The following is a 9,911-nucleotide window of genomic DNA, read 5'->3' as shown; positions in this document are numbered from 1 at the left end:
TACAGTTTAGAAATAACTAAAAGTAAAAATTAAATATTAAAGAATATTGGAAGAAGAGTCAGAGGCCATATAAAAATATAAATTAAAATAACTGAAATTTAAATTAAAAAAATAAGAACTATTGAAAGATGAGTCTAGGGTCCATATAAAAACACAATTAGAAATAATGAAAATTTGAAATAAATAAATAATATTGTAAGAAGAGTCTAGAGTGGATATAGGAATTTAGAACTAATTGAGAATCGAAATTAGAAAAACAAGAAAAATTAAAAGTAGAGTTTAGAGCCTATATAGAAATACAATTTAGAAATAACTAAAAATTAATTTTTTTAAAAAATAAGGAGATTGGAAGATGAGTCTAAGTCCATACATGAATGTAATTTAGAAATAATTGAAATTCAGAATTAAAAAAAATATCAGAAGAAGAATTTGGAGTCGATATAGGAATACAATTTAGAAAATAACTTAAACTTAGAAACAAAAAGTAAGGAATATTAGAATATTAGAAGAGAAGTATATAGTCCATATAAAAAATACAATTTACAAAAAATAGAAATTCAAAATTTAAAATAAAGAATATTGAAAGAGGAGTCTATAGTCCATATCGGAATATAATTTAGAAATAATTGAAATTCTAGGTTTATAAGAAATATTAAAAGAGGGGTTTAGAGTTCATATAAAATAAAATTTATAAATAGATAAACTTTATAATTAATAAATAAGAAAAATTGGAAGTCCAGAGTCCATATGGGAACATTATTTAGAAATAACTAAAATTTAAAATTACAAAATAATTAATAACTATCATGTATTTATAATACAATATCAATATTCAACTTTGGCTAGTTTGGTCGAGTTAGTACATAATTTAAAATTATATTATCATTTTTAATATATTTTAATAATAAAATGTGAAAACATATACTCCCTCCATCTACTTTTGATAGTCATATTTTATCTTGACACACAGACCAAGGATAAGTAATGCTACTTATCATCCATTTAAACATACTACTAGTTATTCCTCGTAAACAAGCGATCCATTAATATTTACATTTCTCAAAGCCCATGTAGCCAATTATGTGTGGAAGAATGGAGAGTCACGCATTAAATTTGAGAAAATCATTAAGATGATAGGTTGTTGGATTGAAATATGCCTATCAAAAATAAAATTTTCAGATTTGGAAATATGACTATCAAAAGTAGATGGAGGGAGTATGATATAATGTGAAAAAATATATATAATGATGCTAGCCGTGTAATCTGTACTAGTAGGAAACTAGGGACATCCACTCGACCAATAAAAAGTTTGCCCCGCAACTCACATCGATCCCAATGGAAGCTTTATTGCTATAAACTTGAAATCTCCCTCCAAGTAGAGAGAAACGGAACTCACATCGATCCCAAGCTAATTAAACTGCCGCTGCGCCGCAGTATGACCACCCATCACGACCCAGCAGCAGCAGCATCTGCACCGATAGTGCGGATGCTGCTCCTCGTCCTGCTACAAATCCAGCTCGTCGCCGCGCTCTCGCTTCTCCCGCCGGCATCAGCACCACCGCCGGCCGCTCTCCCATGCCGTCCGGACCAGGAGTCACCGCTGCTCCGGCTGAAGAGCTCCTTCTCCGCCACCGACATGTCCACGGCGGCTTTCCGGTCATGGCGACCCGGCACGGACTGCTGCCGCTGGGACGGCGTCCGCTGTGGCCACGGCGACGGCCGCGTGACCTCCCTCGACCTGGGCGGCCGTCAGCTGGAGAGCGGAGGAGGCCTCGACCCAGCGATCTTCCATCTCACATCCCTCGAGTATCTTAGCCTCGCCGACAATGACTTCAACGGGTCTCCTCTCCCTTCCAGCGGCTTTGAGCGTCTCACAGAGCTCACCCATCTCAGCCTTCGCAGCACCAACATTACAGGCGTGGTACCAGCCGGAATCGGCCGTTTGGTGAATTTGGTATCCCTTGATCTCTCCACAGACTTTGAGATAATCGACACATTTGATGATACCTATGTTTTTAAAATGAATTCGAGTCTCGATGCCCAACAGCTCGCTGTGCCAAACCTGGAAAGCTTAGTCGCAAACCTTAGCAATTTAAGGGAGCTCAACCTTGGCTTAGTAAACTTATCTGAAAATGGCGCCAGATGGTGCAACGCTCTAGTCGATTCCTGCCCAAAACTTCAGGTTCTTCGTTTGTCTTGCTGTGCTCTCTCTGGCCCAATATGTGCAACACTACCCCGTTTGCACTCACTTTCTGTTATTGACCTATCGTTTAATAGTTTGCCCGGGCTAATTCCAGATTTCTCCAACTTTCCTAATTTGACTGCCGTCCAACTTAGACGTAATGACCTTGAAGGATTTGTCTCTCCATTGATCTTTAAGCACAAGAAACTAGTAACTATTGATCTTTACCATAATCCAGGAATATATGGTACTTTGCCAAACTTTTTATCTGATAGTCATTTGGAAAATATATATGTTGGTGGAACTGAATTCAATGGTATAATACCAAGTTCCATCGCTGAACTCAAATCTTTGAAGAATCTAGGCCTAGGAGCAACTGGCTTTTCTGGAGAACTGCCCTCATCAATTGGAAACCTCAGATCCTTGAAGTCATTAGAGATTTCCGGTTTTGGACTAGTAGGGTCCATACCATCATGGGTTGCGAATCTATCCTCTTTAACTGTGCTTCAGTTCACAAATTGTGGCTTATCTGGATCAATACCATCCTCTGTCGGTAACCTTAGGAATTTGGGAAAACTACTGTTGTATAATTGCAGCTTTTCAGGAAAGATACCTTCACAAATCTTGAACTTAACACAGCTAGAAATACTCTCGCTTCATTCAAACAACTTCATTGGCACAGTAGAGCTTACCTCGATGTGGAAACTACTAGACCTGTTTGTCTTGGATCTTTCAGATAATAATCTGGTCGTTGTAGATGGAAAGGGTAATTCTTCAACGGCATCCATTCCCAAACTAGGAGCGTTACGTTTATCAGGTTGCAATGTTTCGAAATTCCCTAATTTCTTGAGGTCCCAAGATGAAATCGAATATCTTGATCTTTCATATAACCAAATCGATGGAGCCATACCCCAATGGGCATGGGAGAATTGGGTCGAAATGGAAATACTATCCTTGAGGAACAATAAGTTTACAAGTGTTGGGCATGACCCTTTTCTTCCTTTAAGTGATATGAAAGCACTTGATCTTAGTGAGAACATGTTTGAGGGGCCCATACCTATACCTCGAGGATATGCAACTGTGCTTGACTACTCAGGAAACAGGTTCTCATCTATACCATTTAAGTTTACCAATTATCTCAGTGATGTCTCGTTTTTCAAGGCCGGTAGAAACAATTTCTCTGGAAGAATTCCTCCATCCTTTTGTAGTGCGATGAGTTTACAGCTCCTTGATCTCTCATACAATAGCTTTGATGGTTCAATTCCTTCTTGTTTAATAGAGGATGTTGACAAACTGGAAGTATTAAATCTAAAAGAAAATAAGCTTCGTGGGGAATTTCCGGACAATATCAAGGAAAGTTGCTCATTTGAGGCACTGGATTTCAGTGGCAATTTGATTGAAGGGAAACTGCCAAGATCTCTGGCCGTTTGCAAAAACTTGGAGGTCCTTAATATTGGAAGCAATCAGATTAATGATTCCTTTCCATGTTGGATGGGCACACTTCGTAAACTTCAAGTTCTTGTGCTGAAATCAAACAAGTTTTTTGGACATGTAGCACAGTCTCTGGGGGAAGAAAGAGGTACATGTGAATTTCAGAGCGCAAGAATTGTTGATCTAGCATCCAACAAGTTCTCTGGCATCTTGCCGCAAGAGTGGTTTAACAAGTTAAAGTCAATGATGATCAAAGATTCAAATATGACATTGGTCATGGACCATGATCTCCCACGAATGGAGAAATATGATTTTACTGTTGCACTCACATACAAAGGGATGGACATCACATTTACTAAGATCTTGAGGACCCTTGTATTCATTGATTTATCAGATAACGCATTCCATGGCAGCCTACCTGAAGCTATAGGTGAACTTGTTCTGCTAAACGTGCTCAACACATCACACAACTCACTGACGGGGCCAATTCCATCTCAGCTTGGTCGTTTAACTCAGCTTGAGTCGTTGGACATGTCATCAAATGAGCTTTCAGGAGAAATCCCACGGCAGTTGGCATCCTTGGACTTCCTCACAGTGTTGAACCTGTCCTACAACAAGCTGGAGGGGGAAATACCAGAATCGCCTCATTTCTTGACATTCTCCAATAGTTCATTTCTGGGGAACGATGGTTTGTGCGGTCGTCCACTGTCGAAAGGATGCATCAACATTACATCTCTGAAAGTGATCCCTTCCAAGAAGAATTCACTTGACGTTTTGCTATTCCTTTTCGCTGGATTGGGATTCGGCTTTGGATTTTCCCTTGCAATTGTGGTTATATGGGGAATTCCCATCAGAAAGCGGTCTCGAGTAAGGCAGAGAGCCCTCTGAATTATGTATCGAAGTAAACTTTTCTGTACCAAGGTCACTTGCAGACATGCAGTACATATGTAATCTAAACTATGTAACATGCTATTGTTGTCGCAAGCTAATATTCAAAAATATTGCGTCCGAATTATTATGTATCAAAAGGATGTAACAACATGACAACGCTGAATGTGGTGCCACATCGTTCCAAGAAGAAACAACGCAGACATTGTGCTATTCCTAGTTGGATTGGGATTGTGTTGGATTTGTGGTTGAAATTGTAGCTAGGGGCACGGGGAGTTCAAACTACTACATGCTTCTACAAATTGCATTTTGAATATTTTCTTCTACCAAGATCGCTTGCAAATTTGCAATACGTTTGTAATTAGAGCCATGTTGTTGGAATTCAGTTACCTGTTTGCATAGGATTGTCCTGAGCTCGTCCAGCTCCCAGCGTCTGGTTGCCGCGTGCTCCGGTAGCCAGTGCCATTACTCCAGTGCGCCGTGAAGATGAGTAGACGACGGCGACCTTGCCAACCAGATCGAGGCTGAGACGGCGGCAGCCATGCACTTGGAGGTCAAGGGGGTCTCGGCGGCGATGGCGCAAAAACGAGGCTGGAGACGCGGGGTGGAACAGGGCGCAGTGGAGATGGCGGCGGGCGGGAGCTCAGCGGCGTCGGGGACGGTGGGGGCGGAGTAGAGGGCGATGCCGGCGGAGGCGGAGCGAGGGGAGGAGAAGGAGAGCACTGTCGCTGTAGGCGATGGAGAAGAAGTGAAGAGCTCGCCTCGCCCAGACCCAAGACGCAGAAGGAAGCCCAACTTCGGATTTTCCAAAACCTGGAGTCGATTCACACCGGGTTTTAACGATAGGAGAGACGTTAGAATTATTTTCATTTTTTAATTTTTACTTTTTTAATATTTACAGAAATATTATACCATTCAAAATATTTATAGAAATGGCCCCTGCCGCCCAAGTAGAGGGCGGCAAGGTGTGCACATTTTGCATTGAGGTCTAAATGCGATTTTCGCCCTGTTAAAAATGCATTTTGCTAAAAAAAATTTTCATCTCGGCTGTCCCTCACGTCACCCTGCCGCTCTCAGGGAGGGCGCCCGAGGGCGGCAGGGTCTATTTCTGTAAATATTTTCACCGGTATAATATTTCTGTAAATATTAAAAAATAAAAATTAAAAAATGAAAAACATTCAGAGACGTTATACTCAGTTTTACGATTGAGGAGGACAATTCAACCGACTCGGTTTCGCGATCAAGGGGTGGCAAGAGATTAGTAAGGCAAAATGGACTTACTCCTTTTCTTTACTGGTGTAATGGGCTTATCCGGAAGGATTTCAATCCGAAAACTAGCACATATCCATGAGCTCTTTTGCGTTTGAGAGCGCACAACAAAAAAAGAGCATAGTTTTTTGCGCACACGCTTCCCAAAACTGATAAACTATGTGTTATTTGAATAAACTTTCTATAGAAAAATTGTTTAAAAAAATTATAATAATCCATTTTCAAGTTTAAACTAATTAATAATTAATTTGTTACGCACTAATATCTTAACTCGGTTTGCTTATCTTTTCAATGTTCTCTATTCATCTCTTCTCAAACGCAGGCTTAGACCTGGTGTCCTGGACGATTATCTTATCAATGTTCTCTATTCATCTCTTCTCAAAGACAGGCTTCTATTCATCTCTTCTCAAACACAGGCTTAGACCTGGTGTCCTGGACGATTATCCCTATCCTCGGTAGCTTACGAGTTTAAGTACTCCCTCCGTCCCAAAATAAGTGCAGTTTTGCACTATTCACGTTCAACGTTTGACCGTTCGTCTTATTTGAAATTATTTTATGATTAGTATTTTTTTTCTATTAGATGATAAAACATGAATAGTACTTTATGTGCGACTAAATATTTTTAAATTTTTCATAAATTTTTCAAATAAGACGGACGGTTAAATGTTAGATACGGAAACCTAGTAATTGAGTTTTTTTTACTAACTTGAACTCCAAGTTTGTGTTTGAAACAAAAACAAGAATCTTCGAATGGATAGTTGACACAAGTAGCGGAAAACTCAATTCATATCCCCTCATTTTTACATATCACTTAAAAAATCATCAAAAAAATTGAAACAATTTAGTAACATAGATCAATATGTGATATGCCACTTCATAAATATACAAATTTAAATTGAACTTATACAAGTAAAAACAAAATAACAAAATTGACTATGAATAGAATGTGTAATTCACGGTCAAATTTATTATTTTTGTTTCGAATTGTATAAGTCGAATTTTAGCTCGCATGTCTGCCAAAAATATATCATATTTTTTATAACTTTTTTTATAACTTTTTGAACAACATGCATAATATGAGGGGATGTTCCCTCGAGAAACAAAAATCCACTTTCACAAGTAGCTTGAACTCCAAGCCTGATCTTTGGATGATGTGTCTCGTAGGGACAGGAGAAGCTCATGGCCGGTCGAGGCAGGCGAACGTCTATCACCACCGTCGCTGCCGCAACTGGTTGTTCCACGGCAGCATCCATAGGGTAGAATAACCATGACGGATTGATCAGGTGAAAACCGTTTATGCCACGATTGTGGCAATAAGACACCATGTACACAAACTGTCGATTCATCGTCACATCCCAGATCGAACACATACATGCAGATCCAATTTTGACAACCTCCACCCTCCGCCTTCCGCCTCCCGCCTCCCCGCGCCACCTGCGCCCAGCGTGGTCGACGACGGGAAGTAAGGGGAAAAGAAGGAAAGAGAAAGAAGAGGGGGAGAGAGGATTAATAGAGGCTGACACGTGGGTCCGTTGTTATTTTGGAGAGGATTAGGGCTCATTCGGATTGGAGGCTTTTCCCGGGAATTTCATAGGAATACTGTTCACATGGGATTTTTTCCTATCCTATCGTTCGGATCGTAAAAAGTGGTTATGGGAAAACTGTAGGAAAAAATCCTTTGCTGCTGATTCCACAGGAAAAACGGAGGAAAATTCCATCCACTCCAATCTCTTGTTTCATTCCCTTTGACAGAATCAAGCCAATCAAGCAATAAAACAGCCACTAGATAATAAGCAAGACAGACGGGATAAGCAAGATAGCGGTAGATAATAAATACAGTATACAGATTACTCCTCGATTACTTTTTATTTCCTTTCCTGTAAACCGAATGCTTTCAACTTTTATATTCCTGCGTTTTTCAATTCTATGTTTTCAACGTGATTTCCTTTCATATTCCTACGTTTTTCCTATCCTGTGTTTTTCCTTTTCCTGTGTTCCGAATAGGCCCTTAATAGAGAGTCTGTTGAAGTGACCATTTAGTTTGACTAGCTAAATCAGATGGAGAGTTGACTATATGGGTGTTGGGAGAGGCTCTTAGAGACCCTCTGAGAGGCCACGGGTTTTTGGTTCCGGATCTTATATTCTCTTAGGCTTTGGGCCGCACGAGCATATCAGGCACTGTTTTGTTTCAAATAGGTTTTTTGGCCGGCCAATCTTTCAGCCTGGCCAAAAAAAAAAAACTAAAAAAAACTGAAGTAGTAGTATACTGTTTTTGAGCAAAGAAAAACTGAAGTAGATCATGAACCCCTGATTCGAACTTCAAAGTTTGGTGTCTCTCCTCTGCAGAATCCCATACCGTGTTCCTTCCTCAACCGAAAGGTAGATTCTCTAGAACTGGCATCTTCTGGATGCACACCAAATTCATCATCTCGAACCAGATTCCATGCTCAAAAGCTTGCTGAAAAAGGAGCTTTTAATTCCTCCTGCTTTTCTCCACCGCTAATCTTGATGCCATCTTGTTTGATGAAATTTTCTACTCCAGGCATGGCAGGCGAAAAGGCCAATAAAAGCGTAAATTCTTTCTCCATTTCAGCTCAGAAAAAAACTGGCTCAGCTGTTGGTCTTGAGCTCTTCTTCCTCTACATATATCACAGTAGTCTGAAGTCTTAACAGCTCTTGAACTACAGGAGAAGTTCAGAGAAAACTTACAATGGGGGCATCGCCGTCGAGGGAAGAGGCGCCTTCCAACTCTTCTTTCTCTGGGAACGGCAACGCCATGGCGGTGGCAAGCAGCGCTTCCAGTCCTGGTAGCAACCAGGCCCAATCAAAGAGAGCACCAGCTCTTCACATGTTCCAAGAGATTGTTGCCGAGAAGGATTTTACTGCATCTTCACTGGAAGATCAGATCTACACCGGCATCTTCTTGGCAGGGAAAACAAAGGTTGCAAAAATTTTGCTTCTGAACATTACAACTGATATGGGGTCTTGTAAGTTTTTGGTTCCCTGAACATGGTTTATGTTGCAAACTTGCTGCAATGCAGAAGTACTGGGTGGATGAGAGAACTAGGAACAACTGCTTCATGCTGTTTCCCAGAGGCTTGTCCATCACTTGGAGTGAAGACCCCAGATTCTGGACTTGGAAACCTCTGAAAGAAGGAAGGTACTATTATTTAAGAAGCATTATTGTGAATAACAGAAGGCAGATTCGGTTTTGTTTCAGGAATTAGGCATACTTCTTTCATTGTTCTGAATCTGATATGTTAATCAACAGCAGTGATGCTGACACTGACACCCAGATCGAAGTGCCGTCGCTGCAGAACGTCTGCTGGTTAGAGATCCATGGGAAGCTTGAACTGTCCTATCTTACACCAGGAGTTCACTATGAGGTTCTCTTTGAAGTAATGCTTATTGATCCTGCATACGGGTGGTCTGTCCCAGTGAACCTTCAGCTCAAGTTCCCTGATGGAACAGTCCAGCAGCGTAAAGAGAATCTTGAGGAGAAGATCAGGATGAAATGGCTAGAGCTCAAGGTCGGGGAGGTGAAAACCCAGCAGGGGCAGAAGGGAGAGATTGAGATATCAATGTTTGAGTATGATGGTGGGCTGTGGAAGAGAGGGCTACTAATCAAGGGAATCAAGATTCTCCCAAAACAATGATGTGTTACTCTTCGATGATCATTGATCATTAGCTATATTTTGTCAGTTATGTTAAGATCCACACAAAGTATCAGAATAATGTGCTTGCTGCTACATAATTCAAGTGTTCTGAATGAACTTATGCATCTACCAGCAATGTTGTTTGCACTAAAAAAATAAATCCAAGACTCTCTTCACTTCAATCTACCCCAGATTCAAGTGTTCACGTACATTTGTGTCCGGAAACTCTAATGGGCGATCGATCGCCAGGGTGATCGGGTAGCGATCGCCACCCCTCTCCCCTCCCTCCCTCCACGTTTTCTTTTTTGGCACCACATTACTTTTCTATTTTAGTAAATTTATGCACCTAAAGTTTATACACCTAAAGTTTATAGACCCAAAGTTTAGAGACCCAAAGTTTATAAATCAAAAGTTTATATATCCGATTCAAATTTAAATTTGAATTCAAATATTTTTTATATAGTATTTCTATACATCTAAAGTTT

The 9,911-nt window shown here is 40.4% G+C and overlaps 2 protein-coding genes across 3 annotated transcripts; both read left to right on the top strand.

Annotated features, from left to right (window-relative positions):
* The first annotated feature begins 847 nt into the window (after window positions 1–847).
* Window positions 848–4,698, top strand: LOC127760692 (receptor-like protein 7). Its single transcript, XM_052284990.1, has one exon. It carries the CDS (start codon window positions 1,436–1,438, stop codon window positions 4,499–4,501), a length of 3,066 nt encoding a protein of 1,021 aa, XP_052140950.1. The 5' UTR covers window positions 848–1,435; the 3' UTR covers window positions 4,502–4,698.
* Window positions 4,699–8,364: 3,666 nt separating this feature from the next.
* Window positions 8,365–9,626, top strand: LOC127754349 (lectin-like). Of its 2 annotated transcripts, none has more exons than XM_052279860.1 (3): window positions 8,365–8,711; window positions 8,812–8,930; window positions 9,045–9,626. In XM_052279860.1, the coding sequence occupies exons 1-3, from the start codon at window positions 8,481–8,483 to the stop codon at window positions 9,424–9,426; spliced, it is 732 nt and encodes a 243-aa protein (XP_052135820.1). In that variant the 5' UTR covers window positions 8,365–8,480; the 3' UTR covers window positions 9,427–9,626. The 2 variants fall into 2 exon arrangements, with proteins under 2 accessions (XP_052135820.1, XP_052135814.1); XM_052279854.1 differs by having other exon boundaries at window positions 9,042–9,626.
* The last annotated feature ends 285 nt before the right edge of the window (window positions 9,627–9,911 follow it).

The sequence above is a fragment of the Oryza glaberrima genome, chromosome 1, assembly GCF_000147395.1.
Source record: "Oryza glaberrima chromosome 1, OglaRS2, whole genome shotgun sequence".
Lineage (NCBI taxonomy): Eukaryota > Viridiplantae > Streptophyta > Magnoliopsida > Poales > Poaceae > Oryza > Oryza glaberrima.
The sequence above is the reverse complement of the archived record's forward strand: the minus strand, read 5'-3'. Positions and strand labels throughout refer to the sequence as shown.

Excerpts from the sequence above, each read along its gene's own strand:
- LOC127760692 (XM_052284990.1), top strand. The coding sequence starts at position 1,436 with ATGACCACCCATCACGACCCAGCAGCAGCAGCATCTGCACCGATAGTG.
- LOC127754349 (XM_052279854.1), top strand. The coding sequence starts at position 8,481 with ATGGGGGCATCGCCGTCGAGGGAAGAGGCGCCTTCCAACTCTTCTTTC. Across the intron at positions 8,712-8,811 it reads TCTTGGCAGGGAAAACAAAG|AAGTACTGGGTGGATGAGAG; the intron begins GTTGCAAAAATT and ends GCTGCAATGCAG. Across the intron at positions 8,931-9,041 it reads AAACCTCTGAAAGAAGGAAG|CAGTGATGCTGACACTGACA; the intron begins GTACTATTATTT and ends GTTAATCAACAG.